Source organism: Triticum aestivum, chromosome 1A (genome assembly GCF_018294505.1).
Source record: "Triticum aestivum cultivar Chinese Spring chromosome 1A, IWGSC CS RefSeq v2.1, whole genome shotgun sequence".
Classification (NCBI taxonomy): domain Eukaryota; kingdom Viridiplantae; phylum Streptophyta; class Magnoliopsida; order Poales; family Poaceae; genus Triticum; species Triticum aestivum.
Window position 1 is genome coordinate 498,776,263 of NC_057794.1, and position 25,033 is coordinate 498,801,295.

The following is a 25,033-nucleotide window of genomic DNA, read 5'->3' on the forward strand; positions in this document are numbered from 1 at the left end:
TTGCTCTACAGTAGTTGCATTGTCTGAACTACCTGCCACTGTCTCTGATTTCATCTTCCTAATCTTCTCTGTGCTAAAAGGGCTCATTATAACTGTAGGTAGTGCAGGAGAATCTTTAATTGCAATGTCATCTTCCTCCTCTTGATTCTGTTCTCTGATATGTTTAACAAACAGAACGAGTACCTTGGAGTAAACAGATGCTCTGGCCATCTTGAAACAGTCATTTTTCAAGTTAATTTCCACCACATCCACAAGAGTTTTACCAGGTGGGCACCATAGCATAATTTTCTCCTCGTCAGGATAATTAAGTTGTGCTAGCATATAGTAGATCACATCAGTACATAGTGTATTCCTGTCCAGGTTATCAAACCATGTTATCTTCTCATCCAAATATGTCAGATTCACTTCTTTTCCCGCAAAAAACCCACCATGATGCACCTCCACACTGAATTTCACCGAATGATACCCTACATTTTGCAAAGTGGACTGATTGTGAGCGGAGGCAATATGAACTAACCCTAGGATGTAGCCCAACATACAAAAAGAGGTACCGACCATGTAAAGTACCTAGTACTGCACATCTCAGACCTAAAACTAATTAGATGCACCACCAGTATTTCATCTATTGCATGAAGGAGAAAACCCTAACTAAAATCGGGGGATGGGATAGGGGGAGGGGGCAACTCACCGTAAGTTGGACCCCATGCCATTCAGTGCGAAGAACCAGCAACTCCACCGTCGGATGGAACACCATCTAGACCGGCACCCTGGCTGCCGACGAGCTCCATGACAGCGCGGCGCCGCCTGTATCCTCTCCCATCGGCAACGAACAAAGGCAGCAAGAGAAAAAAGAGGAGTGTTTCACTGCGGCATTGCTTGAGACTTCAGGGGCTATCTGCAAAAAAAGCGGTCATCCACAGCCGTCACGTGCGCCGCGCGTGACCTGAAATCAGAGAAAACCGGGCGTCGGCGCGGTTCAGCTGGCGTGTGTGACTTGATTGCACCCGCAATGCAAGTTCTGTGACGGGTTTTCCGGTTTGCAAGTTGTGTGACTAAAGTGCACCCGCAGTGCAAGTTCTTAGACCGCCAGTGCTATTTACTCAAACGTGGGAGAAGGTCTCCGACAAGAGCCTTCCTTTTGTTGGCCAGGTCGTGCCCCTCGGCGGCAACCTCTTCACCGGCTGCAGCGTCATATCCAAGAATGGCCCCCTACCGGGAGGTTCGCCGGTGTCCCCCGCCGCCTCGGTGTTCCACATGTCCATCAAGTCCTCTTCTACCACGTCGGTGCCACCCGAGCTCACTGCCAGCTTGCTATCAATCCAAGAGTTGGCCGGAGAATTATCATGGGAGATTCCCTGGCTGTTCTTCTGCCCCCTGGGTAAGGGCAGCTTCTGCTCCATCAGGAAGGGCATTTTTTGTGAATACTACGGCAGAGAATCCAAGTGCGTTGTGGATATGCCGATTATCTTGAGTACCTTCCACGTGGACGATATCGAGGCTATCTTGGCTTCCTGTCAGACAGAGCGCGGTGAGGCTCAGGATTTGCAAGTTGCAGTACAAGTGAAACAACATGATCGGACAGACAAAATCAAAGGCCGAGCTCGATGGCTTCCAGGCATGCCTGTGGTTGCACCCCTGTCCATGTAAGAATCTGATGCTCTTTCTCTCTAGATTAAATCTTCTACGTGCTGCATAGTTGTACCATACCAGCATTCGGTTTTCATACATAAACATCCCAAATTATGTTTATGTACAGTTATGGTCCATCTTATTTGGATGTTAATCTAGAGTGATATATTCAGATATAGCATTCAATATCTTATTCCAGTGACTTACAACCTTGTATATTCAACAACGCGCATCACTTCTTTTTTTCATGTTGCAGACACTTGCAACGGATTAGGAATTTAGGAAGCGGTAGTTTAATCAGGCAGTTCTATCAAAAATTATACTTAACCAAGGTTTGGGCTGCCACCTAATTAAACATAGATCGGATTTGCTATTTCTCAGGTGCCTGAAATTTGTTTCACGCCAATCACCTTTTTCCTTCTTCCTTCCCTCTTTGGCTGGACCTTGCCGGAGAGGAAACAATCTCTCGCAAGAGAAGAACTAGCCCCACCATCTATCTTAGGGTGAAGTCATGGATGGTCTAGGGGATCGCCACAACCCCATTATCTATCTTAGGGGTTGGGGTGGGAGGGGGGTTTGCAGGGGATCTCCGGAGGTTTTCATGGGTGGTGCCGGGTATAGAGGGATGGCCGAGGCGGTGGCCAGCAACAGCGGTGGGGGGTGAGGGGAGGGCGGGGCGGTGTGCTGTAGCACCCACCGGCCGCGAGTGGTGGAGGCCAGCGGTTAGGGCGGGGTAGGCTGGGGATGTTCGGGAGGAGGAAGAAGATGAACAGTAGCCCAATCTATTTTGGACCATTGGATTAAGATCTAGTGGCTGCTGATAAAAGTGAATGATGGCAAAAGAAATTTCAGGTACGTGATGGATAGAAGGTCCCAACATAGATATACAAATTATGCACACCAGTTGTTATGTGCACGACTTTCTTAAACCTGCTAGGGTCACGTCTGAAAAGTGTAGGGTTTTGAATTCATTTACTCTGAGAAATAAATAAACTAGACAATTTCGAGTTGCTTGATTTGCATGCTATCTGGTACTAGTGGTGGAGCTTGAAACAAAAGAAAGGTCGGGCTAAGCTGAAGCAAATTGTCTCTCGGCTGGCGTTTCACATCCCGATCTAGATGAATAGTAGGAGGAAATGCTCCTAAGCTGGACGGGCCATGGCCTGGTTTTGCCCTAAGGTAGCTTCGCCAGTGTGTGGTACTATAAACCTTCATATGGGAGTCTTTCATTCCAAACTGGAACACATTTTTAGAAGTCGCATATTATGCCATCATGATTGTAGGGTTGCTGCAACAACTGTATTTTGGTATTATTTCATAATTGGTACTCCCTCCGTTTCAAAATAATTGAAGCTACAGATCCGTCCTATAAAAATCTCATGAGAATATATTTCTTATAGACTTGGTTAAACTTAAATAAACTTGACATCCAGAACTTCAATTATTTTGGAAAGGAGGTAGTACTTCAAGATAGAGCAATAAAGCACCCTGTTTTGCACGTCATGTTGGAAAATCCAGCAAATGTTCATTTTTTCTAATGAATTGTAATTTTATCTCCCCTGTCTTACGAATGGGGAGTTCATTTACTTGGAGGAATTATGAACTAAGGTGTGTGTGGGGTGAATTTAGGAAGCGGTAGTTTAATCAGCCAGTTCTGTCAAAATTTATACTTAACCAAGGTTTGGGCTGCCACCTAATTAAACATAGATCGGATTTGCTATTTTCGCAGGTGCCTGAAATTTGTTTCACGTCAATCACCTTTTTCCTTCTTCCTTCCCTCTTTGGCCGGACCTTGCCGGAGAAGAACTAGCCCCACCATCTATCTTAGGGTGAAGTCATGGGTGGTGGCATGGGGAAGTCGGGGTGGGGGCACGGGTGGCAGACGCTAGAGAGAGTATTTTGTTAAAAAAAACCTCGTAGAAAAACTCCCTCGTAGAAACCCCCGACGAACCCAAAGTGTATCTCTACTATTAGTCTCTACTATTAAAGGAGAATCGAACGTCGTGATGGTTCGACCTCTCCCAGCGCTATCGATATGTCCTTCCACCCAGCCACCCACGATCTCGACGATCAAAAAAATCTGGGAAACCAGCCGACCGCTCCCACACGTTTTGCTAAAAAAAATCACGTCCCACGTCCCACGCCCCACGCCCCGTATCCCCCCGCCTCCCTCCCGATCCTCTCTCTGCAAAAAAAAAAATCGCCGCCCTACCCCCACGCGGCACCTCGCTAGCCTAGATTTCGACTCGCCGCAGGTCACCCCCTACAGTAGAAGCACCATGTGGCCATCCGCTCCGGCCGCCTCCATATGCTGCAACCCGACGTCGCCCAACTGTAGCGCTGTCGCACCAGCACGCCATAGCACCAAAAGCGCATCCCCTGCCGCAGATATCTGGGCTAGCCGCCACCCCAGCCAGTCGCGTATGGGCAGGTGCGGGCCGACGGCCCCCTCCCGGACTCGATCTTCCCCGCGCCCTTGCTTCCAGTCCCCAAATCCAGGAGAGACAGCGGGGGCACAACCCAAGATCGGCGACAGGGCACGAGCGGACGTTGGAGAGACCAGATCGACAAGTTATATGCCCACTCCAGGAAGAAACTGTAAGAAGTGCACTTGGTAATTCACTCGATTGTTATCTCTCTCCCTTCCTCTATTTGTCTCTGGGTATTGGCCTCCTGAGTTTTTTTTTGATTCTAGCTGCTGTTTGCGTTGGACTAGCTGGTGTTCCATTGGAAGGAAGACGAATGAGCAGGAAGATGAGGTTGGAGGCATCCTACGTGTAGTTCCTTCTTGTTGCGAATCGGAAGCTCACTGGTGAGAATCCTTCGTTTCTTGGTTCTAATCCCTCATGTACTCGTGTTCATGTGATGATATTCCAGATTTGGCCTTCTCTTCATCTATCGCGAACCACTAGCGTCATTTAGGTATGTGTCTTGCTTGACTTGTTGATTTATAATTACACAGTGCACTTTGTTTTTCTATGGCGATCTATTGCTTTGTTCTTAATTTTGCAGTACCTGGCAAGAACAGCTTCAACAACATCTCACATCATCAAGTAGGTGTGACTATCCTCTGTACAGAACTTGACAAAAGTCATTATATGCACTCTTGTCATAGTGCTAAACGAAATGACATGCAAGAACGACTGTTTGTTAGAATAGTTACTATTATACTCCCTCGGTTTCTAAATATTAGTCGTTTTAGATATTTCAATACGAGCTACATACGGATGTATATGAACATATTTTAGAGTGTAGATTCACTCATTTTGCTTCATATGTACTCCATATTGGAATCTCTAAAAGGTCTTATATTTAGGAACAAAGGTAGTATTAGGTTGCTAGCTATGAAAAATAGAAAATTGAAAGGAAGAGCTTTGATGATGAGATAAACTAAGCAGATTGAATAAAGAACTACACGTTCTACACTGAAATGGTGAGTTGTGCAGCTTTTAAACACATGCCAATAAAAACTATCAAACCCTGCAACCTACTGGCCAATCTCTACTTTTTGGCATGGTCGACCTCCATTGCCACCTGCTGATTTTTCACTCAGTAGGCTAGATGCAGAGATCAAGAGGGCACATGATTGGAGCTACAGAAAGCTCTGGCAGCGTATTTTTTCTAACATGAACTAGGGACTGGGCGCATAGGGAGTTGGAGCCTGTACATGAAGCATGTCCTGCTTAGTCCAGCTGCACATGGCGAATGAAGGTGTTTACGAGGTTGTGTTAACCTAACACAGAGGATAGAGCTTTTACTGTTTTGTGAACATTTTTAATAGCAATTTGAATGAAGACCGTTTAAAAAGTTTATATGTCTTTGAATGAAGACCATTTACAAAGTTCAATTATTTAATTTACATGAACACTGGACCTGCAAGGAAGTACTTCTCTAATAAATGAAATATACATGATTCAGTTTACTGGTGCGTGTCAATCATGTTTACAATAGTATTTGTTGACTCTCATATTCTGGCAAGCATGTTTACAATAGTATTGTTAGTATAGTGTGCTGGATCAAATGTATTCAGTGAGTGATATGGTTAGTCGAAGATGAGGTAGGCCATATTGTATTTTTCGTTTGGTTCAGCCATTTGTCAACTGTAAACTTTGTTCGTAGTCACGTGAGTTCAGTATTTTGTCAATCTCTCCAAATAGGTTAACCATGGCTGTTCATTGCCAAGGTGTAAATGCTGCTACATAATCCACCTCTCACTGTAGTGTTCTGATGGCCTATATTTTGGTTCAGCCTCACACACTTAAAGGATATATGAATTCTAATTAGATGTACGTAGACCTTGAGGTACAAGGAATCATTTTACTCCTTTTTGCATCCTCGTTACAAGTTCATGTGCATGTTCTAGACTGTACATACCAGCATGGTGGTAGTTAGAGCATGGTTCTAAGATACTTTGGGCCCTCACCACAGGCCACCGCCAGACCAAAAATGCAGTGCTGGTTCTGTTGTTGGTGTGTCATAGAAGTGAGTTGTTTATTCGTAGGAGAAAACTGATCTTAGTTTCATGATTATGCACTTGATTATTTTTATGCATGCCCGCTCATTCATGATCGTGTCGGCCCAAATTGAATCACATCATTTTATATAATTGGTTCTATAAAAGATTACCCCTACAAATTTGAGTGATATTATCTCAAAGGAACATGGCAGAAATCTGAAAAGGTACTGCGTAGGAGAGCGGTTAGTGAAGGGTGTGTGGCACAATGAGTTACACAGTGAGGCAATAGTTGGTTGATTGCTCTGTAAAAGTAATTTCTTTATTGGATTAATTCTTGTGTCCCTTCCCATACCCGTTGATTCTATTGTATCATTTCTCAATATTGGGAATAAAAAATGACATGCAAATAGTGCCTTCCTTCTATATACTGTTGGAATCCATTAGCTATCTCGGTGGAGTTGATTTTGAGCTCATAGATGATAATCAACAACATAGTTGTTTCTTATTTGATACATCAACTCACTTGTATATATGTCTTTCACATATGTAATATGTGATCGTACGCTCTTGGGCAACAGGGAGATAAGAATGCGACTTTGATAAGGGGGGACACAAAGCTGACAAGAGGATGTGCGCCGGAGATGGAAAAAAGCGAGCGAACATGACTCGATCCTGGGCGGGGCAGATCGACAGAAGTGGCACAAAAATGCTAATTGTCATTGTGATGTTGGATATGCAGTATAAATCCCATTAAGGCTCTATGTCACATATGGGATGGTTGTTTTTGCTTTGGGGAGCATATGCTTCTGAATGAACAGTTAATTAAACAAAATTCTTTTTTTACATGTTCATGTTAGTGTAATAAGAGTGCTTCACAATTTTCATGCAGAACGGGCTAGCGCTGCTTATTAATGAAAAATAAATAAATGTAATACATTAGGTGTTCCACTTGTTTTTATTTGGCACACCTCAAAATGCTTAAGCTTCCCCCCTAAAAATTCAGATGTGACCATAAGCACATCTATTATTTTTAGTTTTTTTACACTTAAAAACATTTTTCGTGCGTGGGAGCATGTGCTTTTGGGAATCGAATTGGATTTCATTTACATATTCATTATTCTTGTTAATATTAATGTGTTCAAGAAGTGATAATTCATGACAATAGGAACACGCGGTAGTGACTGAAGTTATAGAAGGCAATTATGCATGTGGTGGGAAGGGAAAAGCAACATTGCAACCTACACTTTTCAGACGTGACCCTAGCTGGTGTGCATAATTTGTATATCTATGTTGGGACCTTCTATCCGTCAGGTACCTGAATTTTTTTTTGCCATCATTCACTTTTATCAGCAGCCACTAGATCTTGATCCAATGGTCCAAAATAAATTGGGCTACTGCTCATCTTCTTCCTCCTCTCGAACGTCCCCAGCCTACCCCGCCCTAACCGCTGGCCTCCACCACCCGTAGCCGGCCGGCGCTACAGCACCCCTCCTCACCCCCACCGCTGTTGCTGGCCACCGCCCCAGCCATCCCTCTATGCCCGGCACCACTCATGAAAACCTCCGGCGATCCCCTCCCCCCCACCCCAACCCCTAAAATAGACCCCTGCACAGCCGCGTGCGCCACGCCGGCGGCCGCGCCTCACGGTCTCCCGCCGCTGCCCGCGATCATCCGCCGCGCACATTCCCGCCATCCGCGGTCTTCTGCTGCACCACATGCTCCTATTTCTCCGTGGCGGCGGCGTCCCCATCCAGCTGGGACTGGACCCGCTGGAGCCGCCATTTCGCGGAGGTCGGCCAGGCCGAGAGCTACGCTTCCATCCTCCGCTTCCAGCTCGAGGGGTTCATGGAGGGCGCTTCTCTGACCATTGAGCACAGTTTCCGTCAGACAGTGCGTGGTCGTAGGCGAGGTCCGGCGCGTATGCACACTAGGTGCTCGACCAAAAGCCAGATGCATAGCAGCAGGGCGGTCCAGCGGGAGCGGCAAGCACCGGGCATAGAAGATTAGAAGGGGTGGCGGGGCGGAGCAGACCATGGCACGGCAAGGAGGCCAGTGCTCTGGGCAAGCAGCGGCGGACCGGATGGAACAGGTGCGGCTAGGCGGAGCAGGTGCGGTGGTTCGGGCACACCGTTGTCATTGTCGGCGGCAGCGACCACTCTCCTGCTGCTTAGCCCTGATTCGCCTCTCCCTAACGCAGCATCGGCCGCTGCCTCCTAGCCTGTCGTCTAGCGGACACGACTGCACGGAGAAGTGACTTGGTTGGTTCTAGTCCTAGTCCATAAGCAACCTTGAAGATAGTTGAAAGGGCGTCTGCTCGCCTCGTGTCCGATTGCTGTGGTGAGCATGTATTGGTTTTGGAGAGGTTATTTTTTGCTGAAAACTCCCTCGTAGAAATATACTGTTGCACAAAAACCCTCTCCCTACTGTTTTTGGACCAAAGTTTATCACTGTAAAGAGTTTATGGCGTTAGGTGTGCAATTTTTGAGTTCATGGAGTTCATCCGCTTCGAGTTTATGGACCAATGACGCATTTCAATCTATTAAAGTGTATAACATTTAAGCTAATGGTTAAAAAATGAAATAATTAGCACTTCCTAAATGTCATATATTGAAAAATTATTTGTGATTCGAAGAATGATTAGATCATACTAAGTTCATGCTTAGCCCCCTATTTGGATACTAGAATTTGGGAATTTGTTACCAAAATTTCAAGCTCATGGTTGTTTTAACTTTTTAGCAATCAGGGTTCATCGATCTCCCTTGCATTTATTTTATCTTAATGGTGGCTGCCCATCCCATGAAAATTCTCTGACCCCAACTTCCTTTATCAGAGACCCCCTTGCATTCTCATGCCCTAGCTGCCATATAGTCCACAACCTGCTATTGAGTGACATTCTACATGTAATCCATGCCATCGCTGAGCCTCTGTACATAAATGGTTTTCTCCTGTTCACTGCTATCTCTGATGATTGTCTGAGCTAATTGAAGCCTGTCATTAGGATCATCAGCTAATTTCCGAGGACTGCACCTTTGATATAGTCTACCACAATTTTTTCTTCTTCAATTTCACCAGCTTTTGGATTCTTAGACCTGATTCCATTACTGTCGACACATTAAAACATTCTTGGGAATTGGGGTTTTATATATAAAAAACCATTTTTTTCAAAGTTTGAAAATATGTGCTTTTCTGATAGACCCTTATTAACTTTATTGAACTTTATCGAGATGCATATTAAACTGGAATATCATTCTGGTCCACTTTTCTGCTGAATTCTCGTAGAAATTACTGCTCTGCGTTTCCACTGTTAAGGTTCAGGTTTGACAGTCTGTGAGCTGCGCTACAGCTTGGTTGTAGTGCTGGGATGATATATGTCTAAATTCACACAGCAATATAAAGTATGCAAGTAGCTTAATCTACATATTTATTGTCATGTTTCAGAGTGTTGTGCCTTTATCCTGATCACGGTTCCTGCCTTTTATTCCTACTGTTCATGTTTAATTATGTGGCACTTGCATTGGACTATAGTTATTATAGCACTGGGATGACATATTTCTAAATTAACAGCTATATTGTTTAGCAGAAAACAACAAATGCTTAAAAATTAGAGTGATAAAATTATTGTTCAAAAGCCGCATCAGTGCCTAGTAGCTGCAGATAAACATCACATTTGCGATGATTTTCTGAAACACCAATTGGATGACCCTTGTTTACTAGCCAAGAACGGCTGTGATAAATTTGGTTGCCTAGTTATGCTCATCATGTACCTCATCGAGTGAGCTCTGTTCTCATCAATCTTTTAATGCTTATTATGATACTGAAGAAGCACAGAGCCATTGCCATTGTTATAATACCGTCAAACCTGAATTTTAGAACTCATTAGCAGTGTGCATGAACTACTAGCATGTCTTGCAAGCTCCTCTGTACGGGGCTTAATAGCTATCATCTATTCACTTGTGACTTTCTATGATGATACAGGGACAGTGAACAACATATTGAGTTATTCCAAGAGGAAACAACCCAGATACTCAACCAAAAGGGGATCGGCAGCACTGGGGGTGAGGGCCGGAATCTGTCCGTGTACCTTGCGGTATGCTGTCGGGACTGGTCTGTTTCTCAAACCAAGGCTCCCCTGTACAAGGTGGAAGTTGCCCTCTCCAATTCCGACGACCCTTCTTTGCCGCCGGGAGCGGAGCCTACGTTTACCTGGACAAGGAACACTTCGCTCTGTTGTCTTGGCAGAAGGACAGCGGACGCTACATGTCTTACGATACAAAGACTGACGAAACTTATCCAAGGAAGTTATATCTGAAGTTGGTTACCTATCGAACTGGGAGGTGTGTACTCGAGGGGAAGACTCCGGAGATTGTTGTCTCCTGCCAATCGGAGCAGGCCTTCAGGGTCTGCAGTTCCCCTGGGTTCTCTGATGCACCCATCGCCTTCACTTTATCCATATAAATAATGCCATTGGACACTTTTTTATCCCACAGTATGTTCCTTAAGAAGCCTTGCTTTTTAACTGCAAATGTATAATGCCATGCACCTCTGCTCATTGCTCATAGTTTCTACACTTAATAGGAAGCTTACCTTGTGGATTATTATCACCCTCCTGCATTTTCTACATTGGCATAAAGTTTTTATTGTCCCCACTGGACAGTCATATACTCCCTCCGTCCGGAATTACTTGTCGCAGAATCCATTTCCGTGACAAGTAATTTGGGACTGCGGGAGTATTATATTAGCAGTGTTAACTTCAACTGCACTGTTCTGCCCTCTGGCCTTTTTACATCATAATCTTTGATTTTACCCTTTTATACGTACATCTTGGATGTTCGACATGATGAAATCTTATTACAATATGGATGATGGTTGTGCCGCTACCTCTAATCAGTATTTTGTGCTGAGCATGTTAAGATGATGGAAAACATCCTGTCTCACTGATAAATAGTCTTGTAGGAGGAATAGCTTTCCCCCCTCCTCGTGCTTGTTTAGGTAGCAAAGTTTGGATGAACATGGCTTCTGGCTTGGTTGGGTTGTCGACCTTTGCATGATGTCTTGTACTTCCTCCATGCCGAATGTGAAGTTTAGAAAAGTAACTGATTAGTAAATTTACCATTTTAAATGTGAAGTTCCCACTGCATTATACGACGATGCTCTATTTGCTAGCTATTATTCTTTGAAAGAGACTGGGCCTGGATTTTTTTATCTCATCTGATACTGATTTGAGCATGGCCAAGAGATTTATATCTCTGTATATATGCATCTAGAATTCTAGATGACACTCTGATCCCTTTATGCCCCTGTGGACAGACACCTTGAGGCTAGGGAAATCAAATATGGGTAGGTTGTCCACAATAGAAGTTTGATCACACCAACAGTTATGCTGGAGAGTGCATTCAACCGTGGAGGCTACACAAGATCGATAGCATCTCGACTAAAGAGAGAGACGGTAAGTTGTGCTGTTTATGCATGTGAACATATATGCAAGTAACTTTATGCATTTTGTTTATTTTCAGCCTGGTTTGGAATAATGCAGGACGATTCTTGAGGGGAACATATGACACTCACTCCTGGATATGGCGTCTGCCCTTCTTGTACTAGTTGTGCGGACGTGGATGCTTTTGCTTAGAACAATATTGTGTAAACTCCATGTGAATGTAGCTCGTTCATTAGTCAAAGTGATACCTGTGACACTCTTGACTAAATTTTGCCGGTTACCAAATTCAGGCCAACCATTGTCCGTCTATTTGACAGATTTTAGTACAATTGGTCCCAACAATTCCACAATAGTGACATGTTTTTCTAACTTGCATTGTAAAGCCTATGATACGTGGCACATAGTAAGATCGAATCCCCCGCGTATCCTCGAAGCATCAAGTTTTGGATCCACTCTCTCAATGATATGTACCAAATCAGAAAATTCTGTTGCTTCATTGTCATATGGTTGGAAGAAAGACCGGGGCAAAAAAAAGAACTATTAACCATATGACATCGACTCCTTAACCGCTTGCACAATTGCAGCCGAGACCGAAGCGCCAATCGGCTTGATCAAGAGCCATCGATCCCCTGCGATTGCGAGACATTGTACTTTTCCGCTTTTATTAGAACACTTCTCTTTATAAAAATATTTTTTGGGGGGAGAACCTTTTTTCTTTTTTGAGTGAACCATTGGACTCAGGCTAGGTTAGAGCTCTCTATGGGCCTAACAATGCTAGAAAAGCCCACGAGAAGAAAAAAGTCGAACCTTCTCGAGAAAGCCCATGCCGCCCAACAATGCTTTTGTATCTCGGTTTCTCCGAAATTCGCCGCAGTCAGCAGAAACCCTACGACAGCTTCTCAAAAAGGAAACCCTAAGACGGGACTAGCAGCTATAGCGGCGGTGACCACTCTCCCTGGGAAAGTTCCCAACTCCCCATTTCTCAGAGCAGGTTGCCATGTCGTCCGCCATCGCCGCCGGCGGCAAGCCGTCGGGATCCGCCTCCGCCATCGTCGGCGCCTCGGCGAGAGGGTATCATACCCTCAAGGTCGATGGTTACTAGTGCACCAAGGTGACCCCCACGGGTGAGTTCCTCCAATCTTGAACATTTTATGATTTCCCTATAATTTTTCGAATTCATGAACATTTTATGATTTCTCAAAAAAACTTCAACTCACAACTTTCTGAAATTTGGAAATTTTGGAATCTTGAATTAATTTTAAAAAGGAAAAACAAAAACATAAATAAAAAAAGAAAAGGCAAAAAAAGGGAAATGAAAAAGCAGGGGACATCACGCCCGTACATGGGCTGGCCCATATTTGTGTGTGGGAGGAGGAGTGCTTCCTATAAAGAGAGAAAAGGAGAGAAAAAAGGGTGGGACCTGGGATCAAACCTGGGTCTCCCACGTTCTGTACTTGAGTTATCTGAGGGTAACACCGTGTATAAATGAAACCCCACGACGACTTAAAAAAAAACCCGAATCATTTCTTCACTTATTGGTTGCATCGGTGATAATATTTTCCAATTTCGGGGGTAATTTCGATGATGTATCGTCGGAAGCAATAGTATAGGGGTTATTGCTTCTGGCCGTACGTCACCGAAATTGCCCCCACAATTACAAAATATTGCCCACCATGCCATCTGTAATTAATAAAAAATGTTTCACACAAAGGAGTCTCTACATGGGCCGGCTCATGTAGTAGGAACCTTATATACTGCGCCCTGCACGCTGAGAGAAAACACAACGCGCGTGTTTGTGCCGGCCCATCTCCGGACGGCCTTTTTTTCAGTTCGTTTTTATTTTCCGTTTTACTTTTCCGCCTTTGTTTTTTCTATTTTAAACAATTTGGGATTCCGTTTTGAAAATAAAAAATTTGACTTTTAAAATAAAATGTTTAATAATTCATAATTTTTGTGGATTCAGAAAATGTTTGTGATTTTTAAAAATGTCCAGATATTCATAAAATGTTCATAATTTTTAAAACAAATGTCCGGGAATTCAAAATATTTTCATAATTTATTAAACAGTTAATGTATTAATTGTTTTTGATGAAATTGAAAAAAATCGCCAATTAAAAAATATTCATGAATTGGAAAATACCCTAAAATTTTTAAAACTTTCCGTGACTTAGTAGTTTATTGATTCATGAAATATTCGCGGATTCAAAAAAATGATCATGCATTTCAATTATTTTTGCTGAATCCAAAAAATGTTTGTGAATTTTAAAAATTGTTCCAACAATTTCGAAAGAAATGTTCGTCAATTCTAGAAAAATCCGCCTATTCAAGAAAAAAATTATATTCACAATTTTCAAAAAATGTTTGCAAATTGTATAAAATATTCATGAATTCAATTTTTTTGTTATTTTAGAGAATGTTCAAAAATCTGTAAAAAAGTTAATGATTCCACATTTGTTCATGAGTTTAAAAAATATTCATGATTTTCAAAAATTGTTCACGATTTCACGAAAATGTGATTGATAGTGTATCTCGCTGATGCAGCAAAAAATGATAATGACCATTGAAGATTATGATTTTTTTTCTCCCGTTGCAACGCACGGCCGCTCTGCTATAGATATAGATACTTATATATCCCAATTTAACAAATATTGTCCGGTTTAGCTTCAATCTCGTTTCTTTTTTGAAAGATCCGCTTACAATTAGTCACTCCTGTTGCGTTTTGGTCCGCGAGAGTTCCTTTCGCCGGTCGCACTCCTGCTGCTGCTCCCCTCCGCCGTCACTTGGTCAGGTCTCCCCCCTTCCCCTCTCCCTCTCCAGGAGCTTCTTCTAGAACCCTCTCCATCCCTCTCCCCTTCCCGTGGGCAGGACGGCGAGTGGCCGCCGCCGCGCGCGCGCGGGGCGGGGCGGGGCGGGTATGGCTTGCTTCTGGATCCCTGACATTCGGTCTCGCGGTCGGGTTTGGAACTCCAGTAGATCCGATTTTGGCGGTGGCGCTTTTCATGCCGCTGGTTGGATGTTGGGACGAACCAGCCTGAAATGGGGCCTGGGGAATCTGAGCTGCCCATTGCCTCTGTCCTTCCGAATCTTTTTCAGCAACCTGACGGACAGTGTGGTGTTAGGCTATGCTTGGGATTGCTTTGATTCCGAGTAAGTAGCTTTTCTCAGCTGTTTCTGCGTGGCAGCTGTGAATGGGAGCTCCTGAGCTTGATTCAATCTCGCCCGCATGCCGCACACGAGCTTGGGCATTGTCCTGTTCTCGTTGCAGTAAATTCTTCCAAAGTAGATCGCTGGAGCAATATTTCTGATCTAAATGTACAGTCCAACCGGTCAACCAGCATTTTGTCGTCCGTTTTGGCATTACTGTAACCATGAGTCTAACTGAGTTAGGTTCATAGTTTAGGACAGGATACGAAACGGGGGTAGATTCAGATTTCGGATAACTGTGCAGAAATATTGTTAGCTTGTACTACAAGGAGATAAGATTGACAACAAACTAGGCATATCATGTGATGCTACTATTTTCACAAGGATTTTCCTCCCTTTTCTATTTGAAATGTTGCATTATTATATCTCATCGTAGAAATATGCCACAACTAGACAAACTAAGCATCAAGCCTGCACGCAATATTTCATTTCCAGTCAGCGTGTAGATTATTTAATTTACCATGTTGTACACAAATGGAAACCATATAGGTAAGAGTCTAATATTCCAACTACAACTAGCCTTATACATATTGATTCTCATACTTTTGCTGTAGACCTACTCAAAATTGATGCTTGTGGAAGATGGAACAACTGGCTGTGAACTAATAAATTTAGAAAGCATTTCCTCACTTTTATTTATGCAGCTCAATCAGTAGGATAACCATGGTGATTTGCGATTGCCTATGGCTGGGTATGATCTGATACAAAGTTGACATAGCTTTGGTCCCTTGATAACATTCATAGTTTGGTTAATGTGTCTAATGACGATTGGATGGAAGGAAGATGAGTGTGTGCAACGTGATTTGTTGTGATTGTATAGGAAGGCCCCCTACCATTCGAAGTTGCCGATCAACGTGGATTTTTTTTTAGCTCTTCTCCTTTTTCTTGTTTAATACAGTGAAATTTATCACCTCTATCATTAATATGAGTCCTCCATTCCCACCTCTGTTCTTTACCAAACCTGGTCAAATACAAAGAACCATACCCTTGCTTGAACTGGTCTGTTTTCTTGCCTGTTGTTCCCTGGAGAATTTTCCTTGTTTTAATCCTCTATTATAGGAAGTAAGCCACCAGCTGGAAGCCTGCATCTCATGCTAAACCAAAAGATGATATTGGTTCAAAGTTTATGAGTCATGGTGTCGGGTCGAGTCTCCTTAGCCTGGATTATTCGTGACTAGTTATGACTAATCGCCCCAAGTCGCTGCAACTAGTCAGGGGGATTTACAGAGAGGGTGAGAGGATGTTGAGGGTAAAGTTGCTGTTGTGGAGGACCTTGAATGTGATGTCAAGGTGGCGGTAGGTTCCTAGGCAAGGTCCTGATGGCTGAAGCTGGGGTACAGTAGATTGCAGTTGATAAGGGAGGACATATTTGGCCCATGAAGGCCCATTTGAAAACCCTAGCTTTCTTGATGTATCTAACCGTCCATACTTATCCGAGCCATCTGTACCATCCATCAAGAATAGAAGAGTGGCAACTGCCCAGCAGAGTGTGGCCAGCACCATACATAGCCGCCGCCAGTGCAGATCCCTTCTCTCTTCGCATACCTTCTTCCCTCTTACAACAACTAGCGGCGGGGTAGATCGATAGCCGGCGGTGGCACGGTGGTTGATTCCTCATGGAAGACCTCGACAACTGCCCAAACCAGCACGCAAGCGTCTAGTGGGGGGTGAGTTGCACAACTTGCCCTGCTAGTTGAGTCACTTTTGCAAGGCTTCATCGCTGGTCCGGCAAGGCGATTAGCCCGTGTCTAATCGGTGATTAGTCGGCAACTCAAAAACCTTGTATTGATTTCATACCGCACTGTTGTTTTCATGTCTAGATTTATTAGAGGTCCACAAATACGAGGGCCATCTGAGGCAGTCCTAGTCTTTGGCGTGTTGCAAGTTTTAGTCATGCCTTGTTTTTTTTGTTCAGTATTGATATATTGTTTCTTTCATTCAGTACTTTCTTTGTCTAATATTTTTTGTAATTTTATAGAACCTTATGTTTCCTTTTAGATATAAGCTAGTAACTTGCTTGTAGGTGTAAACATGGAAACAATCATGCTTTATCCTTGGTATCAATCTTCCTTCTTTAGTGCTTGGCAATTTAGGTCTCAGAATGCTAGTTGTATGTTCTAAAATACCAAGCTGGTCCTGGAAGTTGCACACAACCTCATTTGTTTTCTAGATTGGTTATCATGTTTTTCCTACTCTCCTTATTGTGTCATCTTGTTCACAGTATTTTCTCCAGTCGCCCGCTGCTTCTTCCTCCAGTACGAGTAGTAGCTGTAGCAGCAGTCATCTCTTCACAGGAAAAAAGCCCAGCAAGGGGTGATTAGTCTGCACAGTATAGCTTCCAACTCCCCACTTCTCAGAGCAGGTTTGCCATGTCTTCCCCCATCGCTTGTGTCGGTGAGCCGTCGGGATCCGCCTCTGCCATTGTCGCCACCTCAGCGAGAGGATATCATACCCTCAAGATCGACGGTTACTGCTGCACCAAGGCGACCCCCACGGGTGAGTTCCTCCAATCCAGTCAATTCTTTGTCGGCGGCCATTGCTGGCGCATCTACTATTTCCCCAATGGCATGGACTCCGAAACAGCAGATTATATTTCCTTTTACCTCAAGCTCGATGAAATTGCAACCGAGGGTGTGAAGACGATGTTCACTATTAATTTTGCCAAGGTGGCTGAGAAGCGACTGTCATGGCCGTGGGCATCCACAACTGGATATGTTTTTGGTGGTAAGCAAATGTGGGGCTGTCCAAAGTTCGTCAAGAGGGAGGATTTGGAGAAGTCGGAGCATCTCAAGGACGATTCTTTCACAATCAGGTGTGACATTGCCGTCGTCCATGACATCTGCACCAAACAGACCAGCGCTCCAAAGTTTGTCTTTGTGCCCCCACCCGAGCTGAATCAGCACCTCGGTGATCTCCTCAAGACTGAGAAGGGCGCTGACGTTGTGTTTGAGGTAGGCGGTGAGAGGATTGCTGCACACCGGTGTGTGCTCGCGTCGCGATCTCCAGTCTTCAGCGCGGAGCTCTTTGGCATGATGAAGGAGGGCGACACAGCCAGTGTCATACACATAGATGACTTGGAGGCACAGGTTTTCAAGGAGTTGCTCTACTTCGCCTACACTGATTCATTGCGAGAGGCAAAAGAAGAAGAGGAAGATATCATGTGTCAGCATCTGCTCGTTGCGGCGGACAGGTATAACATGGAGAGGCTAAAGCTGATTTGCGAGGAAAAATTATGCAAGTACATTGATACAGGCTCTGTTCCGACCATTCTAGCACTTGCTGAGCAGTACCACTGCCACGGGTTGAAGAAGGCATGCTTTGATTTTCTCAGCTGCCCGGCACATCGGAGGGCAGTCGTGGCCACTGAGGGCTTCCAGAATTTGTGTAAGAGCTTCCCTTCTCTTGTGATGGAGCTGATTGCCATGCCCTTGCCACCTTAGCCGAGTGTTGCCCCGTATTTTAGCAATGGTAGTTCATGGTTTCTAGATGGTTGATATCAACTAGATCTCTTGTTTACCAATGTGTACTGGTATGTGGACGTTGTGACTTATGTTATCAGGCAGTTATCTTGTCATGTGACTGTATTAAGTAATCAGGAATGACTTTGTTATCAGGTTTGCTTTATGGATTCAAACCCCCAAGACATGATTGTTCTTTCAGCATTTTGTTTTCTTATTACAATGCTTTGGACGAGTAATGCATATCACTTATGCTTTTCTTTCCTTGTCCTGAGATGTGAAAAAAGTTTTAACCCTGTTTTTATGTTTGTTGACTGCATCTCTACTTCTCTGCCTGTTACTCCAAGAATACTCTGTCATTTCTCACGAAAAAAGAACAGATATCGTTTGCTAGTACATAGCTTGATGTTAATTCATGATCTCTTGAGAAACCAAAAATACTTTCCATGTTGCCATCTCCCTTGTGCACAAAACAAAAAGAAAAAAAATACTTTTCTTGTAAATTCATGATCACTATGTTTTTTGTGTTAGTAGTCCATTACCTTTCTGTAGGGCCTACCAAGCATTCAGGCTGCTTACTGATTAAACTCCGGGCATGCATGATAGTCCTTGGGTCATTCTGTTTTCTGAGAATACTTTAGAGTTTAGACAGTAATGCGAGGCGCTTGCGCTCTTCTTTCCTTAGAAGATGTATAAAAAAAATCGATCTCTGGTTTGATGATTGGCGAATGCATTATACTTCTCTGCCTGTTATTCCAAGAATTACCTTGTGATCTCACCAAAAAACAGATATAGTTTGCTATCACATAGCTTGATATTTACCCACGCCCCATGTAAGAAGTCAAACTCAGGTTCTTCATCTTTTCAAACTTTAAAGGAAACATAATCACCCTTCTTCAGATTTATGGAGGGGTACTCCACCAATTTCTCAATCTTCTTGTTGGGAGGGAATCTGACCAAGAACTGACCACATAGCAGAGAAGTTTTGTTTCATTCTTGAACAGATACTTCACCCTCGGTCTGGGCGACGTCAAGAATAACCTAGCAGTGTTCTGCACATGCAAGAAGTTTTGTTTCAGTCTTGAACAGATACTTCATGCTCAATCTTCACGATGGCATGCTCAATTTGTCTCGGGCTTCGGGGAAGTGGTGGAGAGCGCCTGGGCTGTTCCAAGTTTCCAACTGGAAAAGCTTGCCCCTTGACGGTTTCTCTGGAGGGTTCTTCAAGAGCTGCTGGGACATACAATAAAGCTTGATTTGCTTGCCGCCATCCATCAGTTGTATCACCGGACAGCCGTGGTCTGGCCAGGATTAACAGTTCTTTCATTGTCCTTATCCCCCAAAAAATAGGTGTTGATGCACTGCAGGAGTACAGGCCAATCTCTCTGTTGCATATCATTGTCAAAATCTTCATGAAAGTGCTTGCCAAACGTCTTGCTCCGAAGCTGGAGGAGCTGGTCGATCAATGTCAAAGTGCGTTTATTAAGCGCCGCTGCATCCAAGAGAAATTGTTGCATGTGCAGAACACTGCTAGATTCTTCAAAAAAAAAAAAAACGCAACGGTGCTCCTCAAGCTTGACGTGGCCAAGGCCTTTGATTCAGTATCATGGGTCTATATCCTGGATATGCTTGCTGCCCGTGGCTTTGGTAACCGATGGCGAAGCTGGATTGCGATGCTACTATGGCCCTCTTCCTCCTAGATTACGGTTCATGGCCATACGCCCGAGTTCGTCCATCATCATTGTGGACTTCCTGTTTAATCCTAGCTATGGAGCCACTCCAGCGCATGTTCTCCTTGGCCACTGAGGCCAACGTTCTCTCGCGCCTGCCGGGACGCCAACGGATTCTTCGATGCGCCTTCTATGCGGACAATGTTGCCCTATTCATCAACCCCCATCGGAGAGATGCGGAGATGGTGCAGTAGTTGCTGCTAGCTTCGTTCGGATTGATCACTGGTGTGGTTACCAACCTGATGAAAAGTGCTACCCTGCCTATTCGTTGCGGGGATCGCGACCTCGCCACCATTCTACAACCGCTCGGTATGCTAATTAAGACATTCCCTATCATATATTTGGGCATGCCACTATCCCTGCGCGCCTTGCGCAAAGTCGACCTCGAGCCTCTGGCTAGATAAATTTGATGGTAAACTGGCAACTTGGAAAGGCCAGTTGATGCCCAAAGGGGGACGCCTGATCCTGCTGAAATCAGTATATCTGATTGCGGTCCATCGTCTGCCGGCTTGGATTATGCAGCGTATCATCAAACGTTGCCGGGCATGGCTATGGCGCGGCAAAGGGACTTGCAGCGATGGCCAATGGCTGCGCAGTTGCTGGTACGGGGGTGCTTCCAGCAGGAAGGAAGTAACTATGTCCCTACTGCTCCTTACATCTTGGGAAATATGGCGCGAATGCAACAGAAGTACATTTGAACGGCAGCAGCTCACCACCGTTGGGTTTAGGAGAATACTTAGTGACGAAATCACCGTGTGGAACCTGGCTGGGGCTTCCATTCCTTTTGATCCTGGCTGAGGTTTTCCCGTTGCGTTTCTTTCTCCCTAGCGTTTGCTAGCTCTTGTGTTTTCTTTTTTGATTCTCTTTCTCTGCGAGCTTTGATCTCGCTCCTCCCTGTCTAGGTGTTTGTATTTGTCACGACTTTCTAATCAATGGGTTTGGCAGCCCTCTTGCCAACATTAAAAAAAAGATACTTCACCCTCCTCCACAAATACAATCCCAGTAGTTTCAAAGTTGAGCCTAGTCCATGAATACTACTAGTCCTCTTTGCAGACTCACAGAGATCTTCAAGCTTTCCTGTATTACCTTTTCTTATTTTAGGTCCTCCAGCTTCTTGATTTTGTCCTTCCAATTGAGTTGAAAGTTGAAACCAAACTGTCTGGTTGACCTCCATCGCCCGAGGAGGCATTGGGTACTATTGCAACTATTAAGTGTTAGAATAAATCCGAGGCATATACCGTAGATCATTCGAGAACCAAGCAATCACACGAGCACGACATCAAGATTTGTTAACACAATCACACGAGCACGACATCGAAATTTGTTAACGAGGTTCACCGATATGGCTATATCCCCGGGGCATGACTACGGGCGCTCCTTCCCGTGATACCGTCACAATACTGCACACCGGCCACTCGGGCGCCGGCACACGCCGCCGGCTCCCCCTTGCGCGTCTGTGTTATTATGTTGGCATAGGTTACATCGTGTGTCTACCCCCGCTATATATAAAAGGTCTAGGATACAAGTGTCCTACTAGAACACGACTCCATATCCTATCTAAACACAATACAACTACAAGTCCAACTGTAACCTACCTTGTATACTATATTCGACACAACTCTAACAAACTTCACCTTGGCGAATATTCTCCACCACCTTGAATTCGTCAATGCGTCAAACTTCCATGTACATTGGACTTGAGCTTATCCCGTGAGTACCGCTGCTACTTCAAAGACTCTATATGACTCCACATGCAACTTGTAGTCCCTTCTTTTCTTGACCACAGTCAACTCTCGAGAAAAATTAAGTTCCTTGTTACTCTAGTTTGTACTCCCAACTTCCTGAGTATCCGTCAACGCCATCACACACCGATCACTGACCTGCGTGAAAATGAACTACTCACATATTGGGTGTCACACATAAGAGTGACCTGAACTCAACATCACCGCTCCTTTCTTGACTGCCTGTCTGAAACATGAAGGAATTTCACCATTGCTTTTAGTCATCCCGAGTCAAATTCGCAGATGTCTCATCACATGTATGACCACCAGAGCCCTGGCCCGTCTCCATGCCCTGTGCGTACCGCACGCCTCGCCGCTATTACGCGTCGAGCCTCCGCTGTCCCGGTCGAGCCTCAAGGGTCGTGAACCCACACCACTCAACCCCCACTGCAGAGTACCACCAATCATCACCGACCGATGACGAGTTTCACGCTTCCATCGGACCACTGGGCTCCAGTCAGAACCACGTGTCACTCGCTTTTCCCGCTGAAATAGGCTTCGACTCTCTGACGTCTTACGCCGTAGCCCCTTAATCCAGCTCCACCTTCAACATGACTCCATGGTAGATGATCAGTCCACCCCTGCGCCTCATCGACTTCAAGCTCCGTGTATACACCACCTTGAATCAATCCCGCGCCATAGTCTTGTCGAAGCCGCACAAGCCCACGGGGCCCGTGCCACGTGTTTCCACGCCCAGAAGTCGGTCACCATCAGCATCACGCTCCTACGTCGTAAGCGCCGATTCCGCCACCGTCTTCTGTACCAACCGACTCATATCGATTCGTCAGACTGCCTAGTCTGACCCAGTCGAACTCGTTCGACTGTAACCATGCTCCACCCCACATCGTGTCCACCCACACATCTGTGCATGTCTTAGACGCCATGTGTATGCATGATCCTGTATGACGCACTTATCCGCGTGCCTCCGTGGCCTGTCCACGTGTTCCAAGTCATCTTGGCAAACCGACTCAGAAAAAAAAAACTTCCATGCATACTGCACATATCTTCTTTTTTCCTGTCACTCTTTTGCTGTTGCTTCTCCGTGCATCTTATAGCAGAAAATAGATCGTACTTGATCCAACCAAAAACTGCTCTTATACACACACATGAACCTGACCGCTACCTTTTTTTCAACAAACAAATCTGAGGTGCTCCACAGCATACACGGACGTACAATCAGCAGCACTTCTCCATAGGCTTTAACACACGCAGCCCAACGTGGGCATCGCCCAGCCCCAGCACAGTGCAGGCCTCCAGCACACACAGCCCGACTAGGCATCGCCAGGCCATCACGCCAAAGTCTTCCAGTGCCATGGCCCACTACGCTGCACCTGGTTTTGATTGATGCGATCTAACCTGCTGCTGATTACGCGATACATCGCGCCGCCGCCGAGAACTCCGCCTGCTGAACCGTATCGCTGCTGCCGCAACTCACTCGCGCCGCTTGACGCTCGCCCGATTGATCCGCTGATCGACCGCCGCACGACTCGCCTGGCGTCGCTTTTTCTGAATCTCGCCGAGAACCACACCTCACGCGGTTGCATCTCAGACACAATTCTTCCTCTAAATCAACGATCCGAAGCCTCCGAATAACCTCGCTCATGATACCACTTATTAGAATAAATCCAAGGCATACCGTCAATCATCCGAGGACCAAGCAATCACACGAGCACGACACCGAGATTTGTTAACGAGGTTCATCGATATGCCTACATCCCCGGGGCATGACTACGGGCGCTCCTCCCCGTGACACCGTCACAATACCGCACACTGGCCACCCGGGCGCCGGCACACGCCGCGGCTCCCCCTTGCGTGCCTGTGCTATTATGTTGGCATAGGTTACATCGTGTGTCTACCCCCGCTATATATGAGAGGCCTAGGATACAAGTGTCCTACTAGGACACGACTCCATATCCTATCTAAACACAATACAACTACAAGTTCAACTGTAACCTACCTTGTACATTATATTCGACACAACTCTAACATTGAGAAGGAATCGGTCGTTGTTGTTGTGGATACTGGAAATTGGTATTGTGGTTGCCACCGCATGAATTGCTGATAACCATGATTCAATGCACTAGGTGGGTAGTACTAGAGCATACCTATATATCATTGACACACTCTGTGCTCCAGTAAGAGGGGGAAGATGGGCATGGCAGCACATGACGAGGAAGAATCATGCACTGTGAGTTTGTACTTGTGGTGGGGGTAGATGGAGATCACCGATAACTGCTCAAAAATTAGCTTCACCTCCTCCGCCATCAGTAGTAACAGACTAACAAAATGCCTAGAGATGAAACATGCCATATTATCTCTCTGGGCACTGCACTGGCAACCCCATGCCCAGGTGAAAACCCTAAATCTCCTTAAATTGGGCGGCGGCAGCACTGCGTGTGTCGTGTCCTTCTTGGAGGCGCCGCCTAGGGCGTTTGGGTGCTCGGTTTGAGGAACTGCAAGCGGAGGGGATGGGACCAGTGGCAGCAGATGGTGTTTTGCGTCGGAGGAGTGGCGTGGCATTTGGCACGTCGACAACGGCGGGTCTCAGCGGCATGGAGTAGCGGGGTCTCGCCGGTGGGCGTGTGATGATGGACGAGCGCAGGATGGTGGCGTTGTCTGGCGTCGTGGTGACGTCGACGACAGCTAGACCGGGCAAGATAGATGCAGCAGTACAACACTGAAGATGGATTGGTGGCAGGTGGATGCGGCGGCCTCATACCCGGCAGGGGTCCTGATTGAGGAATACGCCGGACTGGTGGGTGCCCATACCCGGCAGGCGTTCTGGTTGGAACCTCAGGTCTTAGATGTTAGGTTTGGCTGCGAGGTCTGTTTGGTATTAGGCCTAGACTATCAGCATCCCTAAATCAATTGGATAGGAGTAGCGGCAGATGTTGCCTAGACGGTGGCTTTAGTCTTACTGTTGTATGACTTTGTAAGGTCTTGTATGAATAATTAATAAAGTTGTTGTATGCATCGTCCAGATGCAGAGACCGGGGGTCCTCCTCCATTTCTAAAAAAAATCTCTCTGGGCACTGCACTGAAACAAGTGGCTGTCTCTCCATCACATGATTGACCAGGATGTCGACATGTGTGTAGAATATGTGAATTGCATGATGTATTGCTCTCGTGCATAGGCATGTATATATGATGTACAAAGGTGGGCCATGGACCTCAACTATACAAGAAACTAGGAGGCGGGCCCAATACACAATATGCACATAACACATATACTCAACACCCCCCCGCAGTCGAAGCGGCACCGCGGCTGACGCAAAGACTGGAACGGAACTCCTCAAATGATGTCGTAGGCAAGCCCTTGGTCATGATATCTGCAAATTGTT

General features: G+C 45.4%; 1 protein-coding gene and 1 long non-coding RNA gene across 4 annotated transcripts; both read left to right on the top strand.

The window, feature by feature from the left end:
* Positions 1–3,830: 3,830 nt before the first annotated feature.
* LOC123159982 (uncharacterized) lies at positions 3,831–5,551 on the top strand. Of its 3 annotated transcripts, none has more exons than XR_006479981.1 (4): positions 3,831–4,243; positions 4,325–4,441; positions 4,507–4,551; positions 4,642–5,551. It is a non-coding gene; the product is annotated as an uncharacterized lncRNA (long non-coding RNA). The 3 variants fall into 3 exon arrangements; XR_006479954.1 differs by having other exon boundaries at positions 4,346–4,441; XR_006479961.1 differs by having other exon boundaries at positions 4,325–5,551.
* An 8,701-nt stretch (positions 5,552–14,252) lies between these two features.
* On the top strand, positions 14,253–18,364 carry LOC123060294 (BTB/POZ and MATH domain-containing protein 1). The gene is made up of 2 exons (XM_044482934.1): positions 14,253–16,390; positions 16,945–18,364. Exon 2 carries the CDS (start codon positions 17,093–17,095, stop codon positions 18,161–18,163), a length of 1,071 nt encoding a protein of 356 aa, XP_044338869.1. The 5' UTR covers positions 14,253–16,390; positions 16,945–17,092; the 3' UTR covers positions 18,164–18,364.
* Positions 18,365–25,033: the final 6,669 nt, after the last annotated feature.